General features: G+C 37.2%; 1 protein-coding gene across 1 annotated transcript in view; it reads left to right on the top strand.

The window, feature by feature from the left end:
* The window catches only part of PIGN (phosphatidylinositol glycan anchor biosynthesis class N), a 98,804-nt gene that overhangs the window by 55,254 nt on the left and 22,810 nt on the right, over positions 1 to 20,740 (top strand). The window contains exons 13-20 of the mRNA XM_083859599.1: positions 3,112 to 3,190; positions 5,269 to 5,451; positions 8,659 to 8,795; positions 9,820 to 9,919; positions 10,030 to 10,122; positions 11,451 to 11,542; positions 13,171 to 13,282; positions 17,356 to 17,464. Coding sequence (XP_083715725.1) covers positions 3,112 to 3,190; positions 5,269 to 5,451; positions 8,659 to 8,795; positions 9,820 to 9,919; positions 10,030 to 10,122; positions 11,451 to 11,542; positions 13,171 to 13,282; positions 17,356 to 17,464 — 905 coding nt within the window. The remainder of the gene's footprint in view (positions 1 to 3,111; positions 3,191 to 5,268; positions 5,452 to 8,658; positions 8,796 to 9,819; positions 9,920 to 10,029; positions 10,123 to 11,450; positions 11,543 to 13,170; positions 13,283 to 17,355; positions 17,465 to 20,740) is intronic.

Here is a 20,740-nt window from a genome sequence, read left to right on the forward strand (position 1 = left end):
TGCCTCTTAATAGGACAGGTATTTTGTCTTATGGGAAAAGACCTCAGATTTTACTGGGGAAGGCTATTCGTCCTGAATTTGTTAGAATTGGATTTTGATGGTGGATATACACATACACCCTAGTTTTCCTTCTAGAGTTGAGAATGTTTCCAATAATGATCAGTAAATTCACTTCATTACTATTAATATTAATTGCAGGAAGCATGTATTAAGTGATCTTGAGAATACATTGACATTTGCTAGTGCCTCTGGGATGGTGTATAATAAAACACAGGGAAAAACTCTGATCAGTTTATTATTTCCTAACACTGTCTTCTACTGCAGACATTTGAAATAATTTACGTTAGAATCAAATGTTTCTACAAGCACTTCAGGGTTTACCTCCTCAGATTTAAATTTTCCATATGGTCTTGGTTTTTGGTAAGTCTTGTAGATTTTATGGAACCACTATTTCCAAAGTCCATGGGCTTTTTTTGTAGGCAACTTTGCACTTCTGTTCATGGCTCATCTTTGTCTCTTTGTGCTTTCTGTTGCATCTAGATTTCTTTTAAATCACTCATCTGTTTTGTCAGCTTCAGTAAGTGAATCAGTGTCCTCAATGGATGATAAACTGTTTATGGTGAACTACACCCATTCTTTGAGGGATCATCAGCATATTTCGTAATCTTTTTAGACTGGTATAAAATGCAAAAATTCTATAATCACTTCCTTGCTTTTTTTGTTTAATACAGATATAAAAAATACCTTAAGGTAGTGATCATTCCTTGCATTTTCCTAGTTATATATGAATTGTCCTTAGTTTCTGGTGAAATTAATAAATTTTACAAAAACAATTGTTAGACAACTATAAATTCAGTTTCTTGAAAATTATATATATGGAAGTAAGGTAGTGTGTGTGTTATGATGTTAGCTAGTGAAAATTAACAATGCATCTGCCAATGGCAACCCAGTTTGACAAAAACAATTGCTTTCCGTGTTTGGCTTACTCAAAATTTTACTTTTGAAAACCCCATTTATTCTGTTACACCATTCATGTACAGAGATCCTGGGTGCTGCCTTCTAAGAAGGGGTAGGTGAAGACTATTGTCCATTAATAATATAATGATTCAGTGAGAATAAAAAGATAATGAGTGGGTTATAGCTAAATGATCAAAGATGCAAAGTAAAATATAATTTTGGCTGGGAAGAAGTCTGCATTGAATTTGACAAGGATAGAATTCATGGAAAACAGTATGTGGAAAACAATAAAAATGAGACAAGGAACATAGGAGCATCTGGGTGTGTTTAAGTCCTAAATAAAACTTCTTAATATTTTTTCCAGATTTTTTAAAAAACCTTGCCAAAGAGCTAAGAGTTTTTTCCCCTCCTCCTATTAATCTCCACACATGGTGAAACTCCCACCTTGAATGGAAGTTTTGCTCCTTTTCCCCTACCAAACAACTTTGCAAAATCTAAGGGCCACAGATTTCCTTGAGGTAGTGCTTGGGTCTGGTTTGCCTCCTTTAAGAATTATTTCTAATTGTAGCATTCAGTCTGTGGAGCTATAAGGTTGGCTTTCACAGGGACATGTCCTGAACGTGCAGAAACAACCAGCATTCACTTTCCTTTATTTTAAGTCTGGTTTCTAAAATCCTGTTTCCCCCTCAAAGTTAAGGTGATCAAACTCTTACCGTGACCTTGTGGTCATCTTTTCCTCCCTTTTTCCATTTCCATGGGACCTCTTTCTTCCTGCTAGTTTATAGATACTATCCTTCAATTCTTTTCTAGATTGAAAAGAAAGAAACGTTTTCTTAATACAGTTACTTACTCTTCTCAAAAGTAAGATTAATTGCTTTTCCAATTATTCAGTGTTTTGGAAGATTCCTGCATGGTACTTGCTGTGCTCTGAACTTAATGAATAGCATCAAAATATACCAGGATGTTACTACTAATAAAAATTCAGGTTGTTCAGGCACAGAATACTTGTAATATATTTCATGGCTCAAGGGATGGTGTGTATGCATTGCTGATGTATCAACTGCTGTATCAGCCTATCGACTGGGTTGTAGACAAAAGTGATTCATAGCTGTTTGGGAACTGCAGGAATGAGCATTTCCTGCAGCAGCTGCATGGAATCAAGACCTGCCCCTGTGGTTCTGTTGAGTGACCACACAGGCCACTGCTGCTGATTTAAATGGTGGGAGTGACCTGATTTGGCACTGCCTAAAACATGAGGTTGGTGGTGCGGTAGGTGCTGAGAGCTGGTGCTGTGCCCCTGCTGTGTTGTGGAAGGTGTGAAGGAAACCTGCTATAGGCATTCCCTGGCTGCCAGCTGTGGCCCATGGTGGTTTGCCTGTGTTGCCTGAAGTGACAGTGACGACTGTGTTGTGGCTTATAACTTACCCAGGGCAAGCCTGGGATTCTCAGGCCTGCTGCTGTTCCTAAACATGGAAAGAAAATGGTACAGGAGAAACAGCTCCTTCTCCTTTCATTTGGGGGAGTTTGGTCAGCTGGCTTGTTTGTCCTCCTTACTACTTTCTGTAAGGGAAGAATGGTAGCAATTGTTTAGGTTGATAATCAAATTCATTAAAATCCAAGAGATTTTTATCACTGACCTCATTGTAGCCATGTAACTGTGTTATCCCCTGCTCTGGGGACTCAGCTAATAGCTTCTTGAGTAACAGGAGACATGGTCATACTTATCAAAGAGAAGATTGTTAGGCATCATCAACTGTTGATGTGGAACGTGAGCAAATCATTAAATGCTGTCTTATAAGCTGCTTACAGCCATATTCAAATCAATTAAATTGCTTAATTTTTGTAGGTGCTATGCTTCTTGTCCAGAGCAATGGTCAATAATAATGCACAAGGGAGATAATTTTCAGCAGTATTAGATGGGATCAGCTACATAAAAGAAATGTCAATGCAGAGATTTTGAGATAAGTTAAGAAGCAGCTGTGTTGACACATGTGAAGATGAATGCAGAGGAATAGATTAGTCTCAATTACCTAATTGCTTCTAATGAAGTTCAGAATACTTTGGTTTCATTAGAGTAATTTTTTTAATTGCAAAGTTAATTTTTTCTGCTTGTGAAAAGGAGAGATGTTAATATCTCTTTATGTTGTTGTACAGACCACTTTCTGCTTCTGAACAGATCAACTTCTTAAAAAAAATAAGGCTATATATTCAGCAGCAGAAGTACGATGAAGCGGTAAGTCTCTTTTGCTATATGTAAATATTTTGTTTAAGTTGAAATTTACTGAGAAATAAAACTTTTTTCCTTCCTTATGTTGCACATCTCATTAATTCAAACCTCCACTGTATATCTTCAAAATTTTAGATTTTGATACCAATTCCAATAAATAATACTGACTTACTGTATTTTTCTCATACTTCTTAAACTGTTTGTTACTATTTCATTGTATAATAATGCATAGTGTGTGTTTTCATTTTCCACACTAGAAGAGGGTAAATTGAGAGATAAACTGAGGAATGTAGTTAATTTTGTTTTAAGTTTGCACTACTTAGACTGCTAGTTGCATGAAAAACTGTGATCCATCATAGATCCGACTTCACCTCATCTTTTTTTTTTTTTACCTGAACCAGCTGTTGGTGGTTTTATTTTCACATTTCAGTGTGCCAGACTGGGAGCCATACATGGAATTATGCCTCCCAGTTCCAGTAATACTTTCCTAAGAATTTGCTAGCACTCACTGTGTGACAGGGTACTTGATGGGTGCAGGTCACCAGTATTTGTATTCTGATGTTCACAGGAAGAATTTGTAGAGCTACATTATACCAAGAAGTCTTTCATTTTAACAGATTTAGTTTGGTCATTGACTTCTGTGTTTAAAAGTACATGAAAATATCGAATATATAAGATTATATTTAACCTGCCAGATGCATGGAAGAATTCCATTATGTGTTAGGGTTCAGTTCTTTTTTCCTAAAATGATTCTTAGGGTAATAAATTACTATTTTATGCACAAGACAGCTAAATCTATTTTATGCCTTTTTACTTGCTTTGTTATAAATTGGAAATAGTTCAGCTTAAATAATGGATCTATTTTGCTGTGAGAGGTTTTCTTTTTGGTTTCCTAATACTTCTAGTTAGCTGTCATGTTTGCTGATTGGAGACATTTTACACATTTCAGGAGTAGAACCTGCTGTTTTGTGTTGTTGTTTATATGTAAATTTTACTCCCTGTTCATTTGAGTGCTCCAGGTGTTTAAGTTCACTCTTGATCAGTCACCCACCAGAGTTGTGCCTGTCCCCTGTTATCCTCAGCTTCCTGTGTTGCAATGTAGAAAAGTTCTTCCATTCCTAGAACCTGAGGTGTGGGTGATTCTTTGCCTTCACCTTGTCTTTGCATTGTAAATGTGCACTTGTAGTTGTGTAGAATAGATGACTTTTGGGGTGAGTTTGCCCACTGGCAGACTTGTGATCTCTTCAGTAGTTGTACCTTTTTCTGTGTTTTTTGTTGTTGAATCCCAACTGGATACCTGCACATATAAAAAAGCTTCATTGTGTGTGTTCAGCTTCTTACTATAGTCTTCCAAATCACACAGACAAGCTTCCCATCTTCAGGTAAATCACAGGGGTCAACACACCCAAACGACACTGTAGGAAAACCCACGGTCTTCATCTTGGTGTCTCCCCAGTGGAGGTACTGAGTGAGGGGACCTGTGATTAGACTGGGTACAACCCTTCTTGTTTCCAAATGATTTATGTCCTGAGGGCTGCAACCAGCAGCTTTATAAATACATCTGGGACTCCAGTTTGGTTTCTGAATTCACTGCTGGTGCTTGTGGCATCAGGTACTACTGAAGTGGAGGACATCAAAATCCAGGCAGGGAATACTTCAGGCTGTGGAGAGCGACCATGTTTCAGCTGCATCTATAATCCTCCTCCTGTGTAAATGAGCCTTCAGAAGCACATGACTGTTTTATGGGGGTAACTTACACTGGAATATATACAGTCAAATACTTGTGGGAAAACCACATGGCATGCTTGGTAATAGGGTGGTGTTCAAGATGTGCTGTGTGGCTTTCACCTTCTAACCACTGTCATGGCCGGGGAGGATGGTGAAGGATATCCATCAGGAGTCCCAAGCAGTGTGTATTCCAGCAGTTGGTGCTGGCCAAACCGCTGTACCTGAGCAGGGAGAGAACACGCATGCCAGGAGTGGTGGAGCTGCTTGAGCTCCAGTTGCTGTCCCTTAGGTTGATTTGGGGAATGGGGAGCTCACACTCTTCTAATAAATTACTTAAATGTTTTATCTGCCTCTAGGTATCCCTGTGCAAAACCCTGATTAACCTTGCTTTGGAAGGCTTGTCTTACTACCATACGTACGATAGATTATTCCTGGGTCTAAGTATTGCAATGGGCTTTGTGGGCTGGACGACTTACGTGATTTTGGTCATTATCAAGGCCCATACCAATTTGACTAAGACTGTCCCAACTAATAAAAAGGTAGGTTGGAAGCATTCAATTACTTTTTCTATCAGTTTTCAGTGTTACATGTATGCTAAGTGACTCTGTGCCTGATGAATTGAATACCTTGTGCTTCTTTTGACTTAATGTGGAAAGTGGTAAGCTGTTGAGCTTTCAGTCTGCTGTAATCCTGTGTAGTGTTGCTGTTAAGTCCATTGATTAGGATCAGTATTCCTAAGATGTGTAAGTCTGCGTGTGCAGTACTGTGCTTCCTCAGTTTTTCTTCCTACAGCTGTCTATTTGAGATGCTAATACAAGTGTGAGAAAACATAGTGATTTAAAACTATTAAAGAGTCTATCTTTAACCAGGTTTTGTTTTCCCAGGTTTAATTTTCAGTATTAACAGCACTCTCTTGTAATAATAATTGTTGGGAAGAATACAGATTTCAGGCTTCCAGTTTCATTGATGCTCTTCACTGTAAGGCCAAAAAAGCCCCAGCATGTAAATTATTTTATTCCTGTCCTCTTTGGCAATTTTGTATCTGTTCTCAGAAACTGTGCAGTCCAATCATGGCATTTTTAAAATGTATAGCCTGTTTTGATAGAAGGTGAGCTGTGGTTTCACGGAACAGTGTGCTCTCTTGCTCTTTGTGATTTGCAAGTGTGCAGTAGAAGACATCAAAGATGAAGGAAGCTCTTTTTGACAAGATTATTATGGTTTCATTTTTCACAAAGTATAAAATCCTAAGAATTTATTTTCACTCAATCATCAGGAAAAGAGGGAGCTCAAAAAAGTGAATAGCCAAAAAGTTAGCATTTCACTAGAGAAGGATTAAAGAATTTGAGGGGAGGGGAAATTCTCCCAAATGTCAAGAATTTGTTTTGTTTCAGAATAAAAGAAATTGTTTCATTTTATAATGTAAGTGAGAATGAGCACTCACTTAACATCTTTATTGCCTTCAGTATGTTACTCTGAGAAAATTCCTATCATGCTATCTTGAGGTTTTTACTACTGGCTGAAATGAGATAGTCTTAACCTTTGGTGAAAATGCTCAAACAAAATTAAAATGGAAAATATTCATAAGTGCTGTACTGCATGATTTAGGTTATATTTCATCAAATAGCTGAGAGGAAATAATCCAGAATGCATGTTATGTTAGATACAAACAAAATAATTACAATAATTAGACTGAGTATCAGGCATATTAATAACTACATTAAGGAAAAATTTGCATTTTTAGTTGTCATAGATTTTAATTTGGTCTATTGATTTTACTTGTTGAAAGCAAATTTTATGCTAGTGACACTGGCAGAAAAAAAAGCTAGGTTTCTGTAGAAACCTTTTTAAGTGTTCCTAAATACATTGAGAATTGCAATGTGAGGCTTATGCTTCATATATGGAAGTTATTTGGTTTATGACTTATATTGGAACAACTTGAAGAAATTTGCTCAGAGAGTAATCTGCCATTGACAAGTAGTCCCCTGCAAAGCACACCCTTATAAAATCAAGGAGCGTCTGAGTAATGAAACTGCATATCCTATATATATAATCTTTAAAAGTTTTTGTGCTGTGTATGGAAAAAAAACTTTTTTTTTTTTTTTGTAGAATGTTGTTTTGCCTAGCAAGAAGTATAACCTTTTAATTTATTTTAAACATCCACAGAAATGCAAATCTGGTTTCCATTTTCAATGCATGACTGACTATATTGGACTTTATAATATTTATGTCGCTATATGGAATAAAATGTTGATTGTGTGTGTTTACTCATTCAGTGATAAATTATATTGTGTGCATATCATATATATGCATATTCATTCTGTCTATATGTCAGCAAATGTAAAACTTAAAACTAATAAAGCAAAATTGCCCTAGGTCAGCTTTCTCTGTGACTTATCTTTTCTTAGTCTAATGGTATATCTTAGCAAAAAATCTATTTTAAAAATCATTTACAACTTGCATTTGCTGTCAGTTTTGATCAAGGCAGTTGTACATCAGTTACAGGGAAGGGGGAGCTGGAAAAGATGTTAATCCATCTAGGTGAACTGCTAGCTGATTGTCTCTTCTTCTCAGCATTTTTAGAGTTGTGTATCTGTCTACCTAACTGTTTCAGAAAACTAGCATTTGTGCAGAAGAAAACAGTGTCTTTGTCATTACCTACACTAAAGCTGCCTTTGCTGCGTCAATTTGTAATACATGCAGAGAAAATTGTTTATTTAAAACTTGTACATAATCTTCCCTTACCAGTAATTCTTCTGATATCTGAATCTCCCTGAATTAGGAAGAATAATTCAATGACCAGATAAAAGGCAGATGCAGAGTGACTGTTTAATGCCTCTCTTTGCACAAACAAGAGATTTCTGCTATCTGATGATTAAGGACTGACCTGCCTGTCCGAGATAACCCATTTTAAATTTTTCCTTCTCTCTTTGATGTTCCTCCTTAAGAGTGCTCTCAGTCTGAGACTGTTTCTTTGAGTACATAATGTTCTAATCTTACATCTGTTTTTTGCTAAGAAAACCCCAAAGCAGTACCTGTAGGTTAAGATGAAATATAATAACAGTTGGAGCTATACTTTTAGTGTTGTGCAACCCTAGTCCTCTGTTGTATTTTGAAGTTGTGGGTTCTTTGAAGAAGTCAGTTTCTCCTGTGGAAGGCTGGTCAAAAGCCTTCTTTTGTAGCTGTTCATAGATCCTGAATACTTATGGTCTTTTTTCTGGTAGGAGTTAATGCTTAATATTTTAATTTAATTAGTTCTCTTGCAAATGTCTCAAGCAGGAGGAGGAAATGTGCTGATGGAATTTTCAATAAATGCTTTGACTGTAAGGCTATGAACTTGAACTCAGTAGGGGTTATATTCCAAGTCTATTTCTAGAATCTAAATTTGAGAGTTCTTTTTTCCCCAAACCCCTTAGCATCTCTGGCTTCAGATGGATTCCAAGTATCAATTGAACATAAATAACATTGCTTATATTGGGCCTCCAGATTGTACATGTCTGTCTTTCCCATGCAGTTTTACTGCAGGACCTTATGAAGAGACATATTTAGAATTAGATAATCAAATCCTACAGTTGTTTTTTTTTTTTTTGAACTGGCTGACAACTTTGTGTAGAGACACATGGCAGCTTTGTGTGGCTGTGTTAAAATAGCATTTATTTTACTGTGTAACTAACAAATGGAAAATATAGTGTAGTTTAAAACCTTTTATTGCTATTTCAAGACTGTTTGTCCAAACATTTGTATTTCAGAAATCTACTGTTCTCTTCTATGGTTTTGTTGCTGCTGGAATGATAATAGCTTTTTTCCTGTTGATTCAAGCATGTCCTTGGACATACTATGTATACTGTCTCTTGCCAGTGCCAGTGTGGTATGCAGTCGTGAAAGAGTAAGTAAAGAATGCAATTTATTACTAATGTTTTATAAGACCGAGTCTGGACTTCCTTTTTTTAGAGAATTAAATTTTTCGCGTAACTTTTGGAGAAGAAGTTAGGCACGATTCTATTAAACTTCCTTAAGTGTTTCCTGAGACATTCCAAAGGACTCTGGTTTATATTCCAGTTGACATAATGAGCAGTGTCCTAACTGACTGATACAGCTGCCAATTCTAGAAGATATCTTTTTTTATTAGCAAAAATAAATTAAACTATTTCCATGAAAACATATTTTTAGTACTCTTGAAACTGTCGCAAAATAGTGCTAAAATCTTTGCAAATACCTGTAAGCAGCTGACTTATTTTGCAAAATGATTCTGCAAAGTGTCAAGTCTGTGGAACACCAGCCACTTTTGGAGGACACATGCTAGTTGTGTCCTCCAAATGTAGTTTGTAGTTAAGAAATGTACTCCCATATTGAAATATATTTGTCTTGTTTGGATGTCCTTTTACTCCAAGCCCAAAAATACTTGTTATCTTCTGATTCTTTTTACTTTCCTGATCTACTGGCAATTTGTAGATACCAACTCGGTATTATTCAGAGAAAATGAGACCAACTGCAGTTAGATAATGAGCTGTCTCATAAAGCACAGGAAAAGCTAACAAGGAGGGTTTTTCTCTCAAGCTTCTGAATGTTTCATCAGTTATGACAGACATTAAGCCCAACATAACCAAAAATATTCATATACTCAAAGTCAATTTGGGTAGTAGTGCATAATCTGAAGCTTATCCAAACACTGGCGAAGATGTGCCAAATATGGGAGGAAAAAAGCTGGAGTGTTTTATTGTAGATTTTCTGTCAAGTAAAACTGGGCAGAAGGATCATCTGACCATCAATCATGGGATATAGGGAGCACCAACAATACCTCCAGCTTTTTTGTGCTTTGGCTGACCCCATCCTTGCCCTGTAAAGATAAAATTCTATGTTATTTCTGGGTTTTTTAAATAAATGTTATCTTGTTCCATCATTTTGAACAGAATTCCTGTCATTCAAGACTTTGCCAGAAATGTTTTGTCACTTCATATTGGTCAATCTATAGGATTCCTCTTGGTTTGTACACTGGGAGTTGAAATACTAGTAAGTATTTTATCCTTATGTATCAACAGGATATCTCATTTCTTGTATTCTACCTCTTTGAAGAATTAATGTGTTTGATTTTAAGTCCCCTCTTGGATTTTTTTAATTAGGTCTTCAGCTTTTTCTACCGCTCTGCACTTACTGTTGGCCTTCTTGTCTTTGCTGGCTGGCCAGTGATCACACAGCTGTGGATTCAAGCTAAGGTATTGTATTGCTTTGGTGAACAGCTGGATTGCATCTTAGGATGTTTGGGATGCTTTGGAATGCTGCTTTAGATTCTTACTCAGTTATGCTCTTTTTCCTATCTCTGTCATAAACTGTATGTAGCAAAGCAAGGGAATTTAATATATTCTGGGTAGAACTGTTATACAGTGTAAGTAATAAGAGTGCTTAAGAGTTTTGGGGTAGCTATGAGTTATCTATCAGTTTTCTGTTGGTGATGACTAAAAAATACTTGACTCAATTGTATGAAATGCACATCATTTATCAAACCTTTGCAGTGACTGTGGTGTTGACATGTACGATTGGTGAAAGCGTCACTGCTTAACTCATATGATGTATTAGAAAAAAAATATTGAAGATAATGGAAAGGCAGTTGTCAACTCATTATTGTCTGCAATCAGCTGGGACACACTCTTCCTTCAGAGGTAGCTTTCTGTATTTTTTTTCCCTAGGGAAAAAACCTCCACTTTCATGAAGTGGCATGATACTTAATTTAAGAGACATTTCTTCCATTAATTGATTCCAATATGTCTTATTTCAGGGGATACCTAAAACCTAGGGTTCTGGAATAGAGAAAAGGAGTCAAATTGCTAAGTCTTGCTCTCCAAGAACTGTCAAGATAGAGACTGTTATTTGTTAGTTTACAATTTTTTGTTCTGATTGAATCAAGCAGCTTATCTTTAAGCTGGATATGCACAGATGAATTTTTGTAGCATGAAATTTCCTTTCAGGAGTATGAATTTGACTTGAGCTTGAAAAATTTAAATGAGATGAAATTTAACTATTTTTAGTTAAATGCAACACCTGGGATAGGGTTATTTTTTCCTCCTAGCAAAGTGTTGAGAGCTACATAGATGATTATGGTGACTAAATCAAATGGTGTATAGATGCAAAGACTGTATAATGTTACTGTATTCTCTCTCAATGCTGATTAATTACCTGCTGCAACCTTCTGAGGATATTAGTTTTATGCCTTCCTTCTATAAGTTCAATTGTCAGATTTCTGGTGCCTGCAATATGTGTGAAGGCTACACTTAGAGGAAGTGCTTATAGGTGTAAACTTAACTTTAATTATCATTGTCTTTGATGGGATTTTGACAGCTATAGAAATGAAATTCTTTTCTGCATTAAATTGAAGTGCTGTAATACCAATGACCCCATGCTCTTTTCTTTTTTAGCAGATTTTACTCCTTAGTTATGCAGGGTCTTTGCTCATGGGAGCTGCTAATAGCTGTTAGTAGTTCACTGAAGTATTTCTTTATGATTAGACAATTGATGTGAGGCCCACATGATCTCCTTCTTCTTTTAGACCAAAGCAATGATCTGGACTCTCCTGTGTGTGCTCCTGGCAATATTTCCATTAATGCCTGTTGTAGGAAGAGAACCAAACATTCCTCTGGTGTAAGAATCTCATCTTGTTCTTTAAATTTTTTATTCCTTCTTTGATTCAAAATTTAGGCTGCCTTTTGGTATGTGTGGGGAATTGTGTTATTGAAAGCTGGCTGAGACAGGAGTTGAAATTCAGAATTGAAATAACGTCGTTATAGAGGCCTCAGCTATTCACTAATGAGAATGAGAATAGCCTTTTAATTCTTTTGCCACATCCATTTGGTCTTTGTGTTATTCTGTAATTTCTTGTCAGGGGAAACATTTCTCACAATATAAAAATTTGCACATTTTACAGGAAAGCAAAGGGGATCATTAAAGGAGAAGCTTCAGTGGGGTGCAAATGTGGTAAACAGTACTATCATACGTGAACAAGGATTTAATCAAAAGCAATATACTTTTGACAGCATCTTTCAGAATTTGTCTATACAATTTTGAACAGTCTTTGACTAGCACTCTGTACCTAAGGAGAGATTCAGGGAAATAAAGCAAACAGGATAGGCAGAGCTCTGTTCTTCCTCTGTGCTTCCTGTGTCTCTTCTTTTTCCACTTCTGCTTCTCTGTCCTGAGTCTTCTTTTCTGGTATTGCTTGTCTGGTTTTCTGCAGTTGTTGATTTGCATTGTTTTTCCACTACAACTTTGTTATTTGTTCCTCTCCTCTTGTGAGCCACTCTGTGGTCATAGGAGTGTTCTCTCATATCTGGATGCAATCCAGGTGGTTGGCCTGAAGGGTTATGCTTGTGGTTTCTTTGTAGTTACTGCAGAAGGAGTGAATTTACCCTAGGGTGCAATGGCTCCTGCTGAAATATGGGATTTGAGCAGTAATATGTGATTGCAGGTAGAATTATGAGCCTAGATATTTCCAAGATTAGTGATATTCTGCCTCAATATTTTCCACTGTGTTTTAAATCTATGTGTTGAAAACTCTTCTTAGTCTTTATCCTTGAGCGCATTGGAAATATTCAACACTTATTTGCTTTGACTCTGTTACAGCCTCTCAGCTGCATACGCACATTTTTCTATTCTTTAGAACATATGTGCATAGCTTAGAAATCAAAATGGCATTAAATTACCTACAGATCTTCCTCTCTGACACTTCTTTATATTCACCTTGCTCAGGCTGTACATCTTTCTATTTATTCTTCTGATGAAACATTGTCCCTTTGAAACGCTGTGTTTGTTTGAAACTTTTTAAGGGAGTTTTGAAGCTGGAAAGGTTTGAAGCAGCAATTAAAAATATATGTGTATGTAACACTTCAGGATGCTGCAGATAAGTTGATGGGGGAGAAGATACAAGAGGGAGAAATCAGAAAGCCAGTGAGAAATAGGTGTTTCTATTCCTGGGCAGTGGTGCTATCTGTCAAGTCAGGGCTTTTCAGTACATTAATAAAACTTGTATGGTAGGAGCAGGGAGCTCCTGAGTCAGCTCAGTCATAAAAAGGAAACATGGGGGTGAAAGCAGGGTTAGATGATCCAGGAGGAACCTGGAGACACTGAATATTCAGGGTAGATTAGGAAAGCCAGAGCGCTCCTGGGGTTGAATCTGGTGGGGGGATGTCAAGTGCAAAAAGACAGCGTACAGTGGCAAAAGAGTTTTTTGTTTGTTTTCTGGGATTTTATTGTTCTTTTGTTTGTTTTTGCAGAATAGCAGCTGGTTTGCTGACCCTGTTGATATCCTTCTTCTCGTTGGCATCTCTTTGTAAAAGTGAAAATAAGTACAGAGATAATGAAGATCTGAAAGTATATTTTTATCAGGTCAGTTGTTACTTTTCAGTAATTCTGAATGTTAGAGGGTTTTTATGTGCAAATTTTTACGTACTTTCTAGGAACATGATTCTACCAAGGCCACAATTTTCAAGAAAAAAATAATTGTCCCTAAGAGTTTTCTCCTTGGCTATTTGAAGAGGACCATGTGCACATATTTAAGCATCATTATGCTGTGTTCCCTAAAGCCTGTCCTGTGCATAATTATAATGATATATAGATGTGCATATAGATTTTGATGCTCTGCTTGGAGAATTTGAGAGTGTGTCCTGCCTTTGGTCTGTGTACATCACTTCCAGTGACCTTTGCAGTAGTTGCATGTATGCACTAAGGGCAGGCTTGCTGGTTCAGGGGGCTGAACTAGTTCAGTTTCTGGCTGTAGAAAAACAATGATACTGAGCTGGTTTTCTCTTGGTTAAGTCTTCTTTCAGGTGAATTATAGCTTTGTGAAATAGGAAGGGTTTTTTCATGCTTGGAGCTAATTAAGTTCTAGAGAGCTTTAAGATTCTAATAATTTTTTTCTCATTTTTACCCCTCAACCTGTTACAAGATAATAGTTTTATTTCAGGACCAGCTTTATCTGTTATGATTTAGTGTGTGCTGGAGTTTCTTGCTGAGCAAAGCAATGCACTCATTATATCAGTGATTTAGGTATGGAGCTCAAATTGGTTGAAAGGAGGGAGGGAAAGAGTAATGAATGCTTAAAATGGCTTTACCTGAGCATGGATGCAGGTAAATGTGGTGGTGATGTCTCCTAATTTTTTCAGCCTACATGTGGAAAAGGAATGTCAGTTGCTTTCCTAAGTATTTAGAACATAAATTTCCAATATACATGGCAATGGATTTCTTGCTGGAATGCCTGAAAAAAGCTTACATTGCCTGGGGAAGTGAAGGAGAGAAGCCCAGTAGGTGGCTGGCCAACCTCATCTCACCACACAATTGCTGCAGCATCTCATGATGATGAAGAAATTGGTCTGTAGTAAAAAAGTAACGCCAGACTATTCTTGAGTGAACTTAGAGAATCAGGAAACTCACTCACAGAGTGATACTTAATTAGATGAAAATGTTCTGTCTGCTTATTCTGGAAGTAACATCCTAATTTTCCTCCCAACTTTTAAGATCATAAAGTTCCTCAAATTGCCCCTCAATCAGAAGATATTTTACAATAGTGATGTCTAATTAATAGTCTATATTAGATTTTTGTTTCAATATCTTATTTGTGAATGGAATATATGGGATCCACCATTCACATTTTGGGTAAGGAAAGTATTGAGAGATGAAATTATTCAGATTTAGAGGGATAAAAGGACATTACAGGGGCATTATATGTGTTTCTAAATAAATATCTTGTTTTGAGGTTAGATTACATTTAGTTGCTTTGAAATGTGCAGGAATACAAAAGGAAAATGCCTGTCAGAATACTGGGTATTTCTAGGCAATGGAATTCTCTAATTCTACTTCTATATTTTCCTTTGGACTTTTTGGTGGGACGTGGGAAGGGGTACTCTTCAAAAATGCTCATTTTGAAATCCCTAGTTTTGATTTACAACAGACAGTTTTAAAGGTGGAGTGAATCCCCTGGTCAGGGAAAAATACTGATTTTGCAGTGACAGATGGTGGTCAGGCCACTGACATTCCAATAGATAAGCACACTCAATCAGGTTCCTGCTCTGCATCTGACAAGGGATTCCTTAAAAGTAGGTTTTGCAGGTTCCCCATAAGTGGTGTTCGGGTGCAGTCATCAAGGGTTATGCTTTCCTCTGATAACACTGTTACCTGTTTGGGGTCACTGATGAGTTAAGCCTAAGCCAACCTAAACAATTCTTTGATTCTGTGACCTCTGAGAGGTCATTAAGGCTTCAGTGATGATGAAGACAGGAGTAATTCATAATCCGTCAGCTAGACTGCTGCAGTGCTTACTGTATAACTTTATATCTGCTAAAGGGAGCACCAGTTTCTCTTTGCCATCTGTTTCATAGGTGATGTTCAGTTTCTGCCACATTACTGAAAACATGCTCTTTTTCCTTGCTTGATAATGTTGGACCAAGTTATTATTCTCAGGATGCTTGGACTTCATGTGTGTCCAAGGTGATCTGTTTATTAGTTTCCTCCTCTAAATTATTATTATAGGAAAATTTTGGTTGGAAAAGACCTGTAAGATCAAGTCCAGCCATTAACCTAATACTGCCAAGATCATCACTAAACCATGTTCATAAGTGCAACATCTACATGCCTTTTAAAATAAGGGAAGTGAACAGTAGGAAACCATGTCATTCTGGTGGAATCAGAGGACAGGAAGGAGCTTTTCAACCAGCCTTGTGCCCAGCTCATGATGGTGGTTCTCCTGCCCTTCTCCCTATGGGTCCTTACGATGTTTGATACTTAGGAGAGCTCTCAGCCAGAGCAGCTGGCAGTGGTGGGACTGCAGGTGTCACTCTTGGTTTCTTCTTTGTAGCTGTGACCTACAGGTCTGTGTGTCTGAGGCCTGCTCTTCAGTTGTTCAAGAATTATTTCTGTTATTAAGTTGTTCAAGAACATTGGAGAGGGTGGTCAAGGATGAAGGGAGACTGGAGACCTCTGTTTGCATCTCCAAGTTTCTTCTGCTCACTTCCGCAGTCCTGGAGGTGTTGGTGGAAGCCAAGAGCAGTTTGAACATTATTTAAAATGCAAACACAGATTCTCAAAAGCACGTTGAGTCCTTCCCTGGACACTGGCATAGATTTAGCAGCAGTACATTGTGCTTACTAATGTTTTCAGGTCATCACAAGTTTTCCAAGGCACACGATGTATTGTGGAGGGTGACACAAAGTCAGTACAAAGTGACTTCACCAGTGTCTAGGGGATATTAGAGGAATTACCTGAGCTCATGATACTAAAAAAGAACTTGATAAGATTATCAAAGGGCCTGAATACAGGAAAAGTGTCCAAAATAAACATCAGAGGTCTAAAAGGTCCAATTCCCTGAGCTTTTGGATGCCTAATGCTTTGACCTCATTTATTGATGTCACAGAAAAAATATGCAGTACGTGTTCTTGTGGCCTGAAATTAAATAGAAGCAGCAGATACTGAGCACCTGTGAAACTTGTCAGAAAAGAATGCTGATGCTAAATGTATGCTCTGGGCTGATCCCACTAGGTATCACTGCAGTCTAGGAGGGAAATAGCAGCTATTCATATGGTACAAAGTGATGGATGTGAATGGTGTAGTTGCTGTGCACTAAAACCACAACTGCAATTACATCTTGTAATGCAGTTTTAAAGCACATGTTTGCAAAGTACTGTGCATGCTTGATTTGCCTTTTAGTGGAAGTGCAGAGTTGTGAATAAATAGCAGTAATTGAAAACTTGGCTCAAGCATTTTCTTGGATAATTGTCACCTTTCAAAAATAACTGACTCATGGGGTAATTTTCAAAAGGTTTTTTGCACGTACTTGATGAGTGAATGGTGTCTCTCGAATTAATCAAAGAAAAAACCTCTCCAGCTTCTTTGCTTCTGCAAGGCAGAGGGCTCTGCTTGAGGTGATTCAGGCAATTCAGTAGAGGGGCAGAAACCCCACCTCCTTTCCATCTCTTAAAAGCTACCTCAAATTTGTTCTGCTGCTGCTTCTCTTCTTACAGGAGCCTCTTCCTTCTCCCTATACCTGATTCTGCAGCAAAGCCAAAGGCTCTGCTTGTTCTTTGTGGCTGCTGTTTGAGGACAAATGCCCCCTGAAGGACTGGGGGTGTGTGGTTTCTGTGGTTTGCAGGAGTGTTTAAATAGGTACTCTTGACAAAGAGCATATTGTGGCAAATTAGTGGTCCAAGACACTAGTGTCTACTATTTTAAAATAGCACAAATAAATAATAAGATTGCTAATAGAAAGTAATCTCGACAGAAGTTTTAAAAAGTTGGTAATTGTAAGTTATAACAAGTTATTAGTTTTGACACTGTCTTTGACTTCTTGTTTTTATAGTGATTCAGATGAGGTGTTTATGCAACTCTAAAGCATATTTACATATTTAGGATGGAATGGCAGAGATCCATACATTAATTTTGTGTTTCATTGCCCAATTTCTTCTTTCTAGATGTTCAGTGTTGCACTTTCGACATATGTTGTGAGCAGTACCCATAACAGTCTTAAGAGCAAGCAGGGATTACCTGTAATGAATCAAATTATTAGCTGGATGACACTAGGTAAGAAAATCTTCCCTTTCAAACTTTTATGCTGGCAGTTTGTGGAGGCTGGGCTTGGGTGGAGGATGATGCCACTTTTTCATTAGCATCTTATTTTCCTTTATCTGACTGCTGATAGTTCTTCTGTACGTTTTCTTTCCTAAGTGAGTTTTTTGGGGAAATGTGTTAGTCTTCTAAAATATTATTCCTTTGTAAGTTTGTGATAAAATGCAAATACCGTTGATGAAAAATATACCTTTTATATTGAGTGTTCTGAATATTTTGAAGACCACTTTTAGGAAAATAATGGCATAAATTCCCTTTTTGTTTCACTTGGAACCAGATGTAGGTGATCTGAGATGTTCTGCAATCAATCCAGTTGAGCATAGGGAAATCGCCAAAAGTTGTTGCTCTGATTCAATGTAAACTCGAAACTGTAGCAGATGCCAGTGACCATTGGGGTGTGGAAGTGGTTTTGAGAGTTGCCTTGCAAAATACCTGTGAAATGATGATGATAGTGTATGTTTGATATCTGTTAGTATCTAATTATTAAAGAATAAAGCGATTTGCAAGCCTATGAATTTTTCACCATTCAAAAATCTTAGCATGATTAAACAGAGCAAATGGAATTGTTACTGGAGTTCTGGAATGCAGTGAAGCAATACCTTTCATATTTCAGCTATAAAATAATTTCTATAGGGCTCCATTAGAAAATGTTGAGCATTGTTTATCTGAGTGGTCAGAAATGTGGGATGTGTTTTAGAGCTAAACATATCCCATATAATGTATTTGATAGCAGCTTTTTGCTACAAGTCAAGATCAGGAATTTAAACATAGCTTCATGAAAGAACTGTGGCCCATGTTACCCACTTGCTGGTTGTCTTGTACATTCCTGTACTGGTGACATTGTTTTAACTTAAGAAGATCTTGTCAGTTTTAGCGATCCTGCTTCTGTTTGAGCAAATGGATTCAAGATTAAGTTCAGTGTGTGTGAGCACTGCTTTCTTAGTAATGTATTTTCCTTTGGAGCATTTTCCTTTCCATCATGCTCCCCTAACTCTTTGTAGCCTGCTAAGCTAAATGGGGATCTCTGTGTGGATGAATTTCTTGCAGTTGTAAAGTCAATGAAATCGATGAAGTCCTGCTTGGCTTACTGGAGCAGGAATTGAGTGTAAAGGTTATATTTCTCTCTTGTGTAAGGATGAAAGAGAAACATTTTTCATTTAGGAGATGATTCAGGCAGTCAAAGAAGTTCAGAGTTATGAGGAAAAAGTATATTAGAAATTCTCTTTGTTGTGGGTGATGATAAAAATAAAGCTAACAGTGAAATAAACTGTAGGTACTCAAAATGTCTACTTGCTGCCACAGTAGTATTGAATATTTTAGCAAAGTCTTTCAGACTGGAAGTAATCATTCTAAGTGAATATGATATACAAGATAGGAGCTTTGTGTACTTGCTGAAATTGCTTTCCATAATTAAACACAGAAATAAGCAGGTAAAACACCATGGCATCCAACATGTCCTCAATACTTCTCTTGGTGAGAAATACCATAACCACAACTAGCACCTGCCTTGTTGCCAGTGTGTACCACAAATGGGATACCATAAGAATTAAGGTACCAAACTCTACTGTAGCTTGTCCAAGGTTGGTGGGATTACAGCTGGTCCAACTCCTCTTAGTCTTTTTGCTTAGTTGTGGAAGAATGGTGCTGTTATTGAACTCTCATTTTGCATCTCTGTGTATTTATAGAACTAGAAACACAGTTATCAGTAGAAACTAGAAACTAGTTATCAGTATTTGTTCATAAAAATACTGACTTATTCTGTCAAGATAATAATGATACTCTGATGTTTTCTAGGGAACTTTAGACCCTCTTCTCAGCTATTTATCCTGATTAATATGAAGCCTAACTGTTAAAATTTTAACTTGGACCGATTTTTTTTTTCTTTGAGAAAGACTGGTGTTTGAGGAACCTGGCAAATGAATTAGTGATGGCTGTGTTCCTGCAGGCCTGTGTCCAAGTGGCTTTAGTTGTAACACTGTATGGTTCATACAGTGTACTTAACTGCAAACATAGAGGCAAAACCAGGAGGTGTAACATTATTTCGACTGTTTCCCATGTTCTTCAGAACCATCTTAATATTAGCAGATATTTCTAAATGAATGTATTTTACATCTTAAAATTTTCATCTGTGGAAATTTATCATAACTTGCCAAATTGTGAGGAATTTGGTGTCACAACTGTGTACAGGGGTCATATACAGAGGTTTGAGTAGGTCATCCAGAAAGCTACAGGTCTTTTTATGATTAATATCTGATGTATCAATCAGAGATGGAAGAGACTAATGATCACCTACTAGCCACTCATATGTTCTCATCTATGATTGCACTCAGAGTGATACACATCTGGTATGTTCAGTGTCATTCAAAGAGGCCAGTTGCCATGCTGAATTTATTTCCAACTGTTCTGACTTTCAGTGAAGTCCCTGGAGTTCCTCCTTGAATTGGACCTTCTTGGAGCCCCTTGAAGTCACTTATTCTGTAATTGTAGCAGTGTCCAAGGCTGAAAGCCAGGAAATAAAACATACTGACCCACAGGAATTAGAAACCTCCTCACCTCTCTTTCATTGATATGTTTACTATAAATACTAATGTATACAATGATGATTATCACAAGCGAGTAGTTTCCATATCTTATATTTTTTTGTTCCTTAGAGTGATTATTAATTTCAACTTACTGTTGATGAGTGATTACTTTGAGTGATTCAGTAATATGAAGTTACTATACTGCGATGAAGAATCACATGCATGTTATTTGTCAGCATACTTTTTTATAAACATGCAATTTTCATGTTAAAAAAAAAAGGGTTTAAAGATTAAGTCACAGCAATGCTTGTCCTTCTCAGTTTTCCTACTTCAAGCATTGGCCATCTTTTCTGTTTTTCTTCCTCTTTACTTACTTTTGGAGTAGCCCAGTTCCTAATCTAATTATAAAAGATAGAAGGCTTGGGTTGGATGGGGATCTGAGCAACCTCGTCTCCCATAGCAGGGGCGTTGGAACTAGGTGATCTTTAAGGTCCCTTCCAACCCAAGCTTTTATGGTTCTAATCTAGTGGAGCAGTGGCTTTGACTGCAATCTTTGATCTACCAGAGGTCCTCAGGGCAGTGGTAAGTGGTTTTCAGAGTAGTATTAAACAGTCAAGTTTGACTGGGTTTTAGGGTAGTGATTCTGCATCATCTTAAAGATTTATTAACATCAGTTCATGAGAAATTATAAAAGCTGCGACTTACGGAA

The sequence above is a fragment of the Zosterops lateralis genome (genome assembly GCF_965231275.1).
Source record: "Zosterops lateralis genome assembly, chromosome: 1".
In the NCBI taxonomy this organism is placed as follows: domain Eukaryota; kingdom Metazoa; phylum Chordata; class Aves; order Passeriformes; family Zosteropidae; genus Zosterops; species Zosterops lateralis.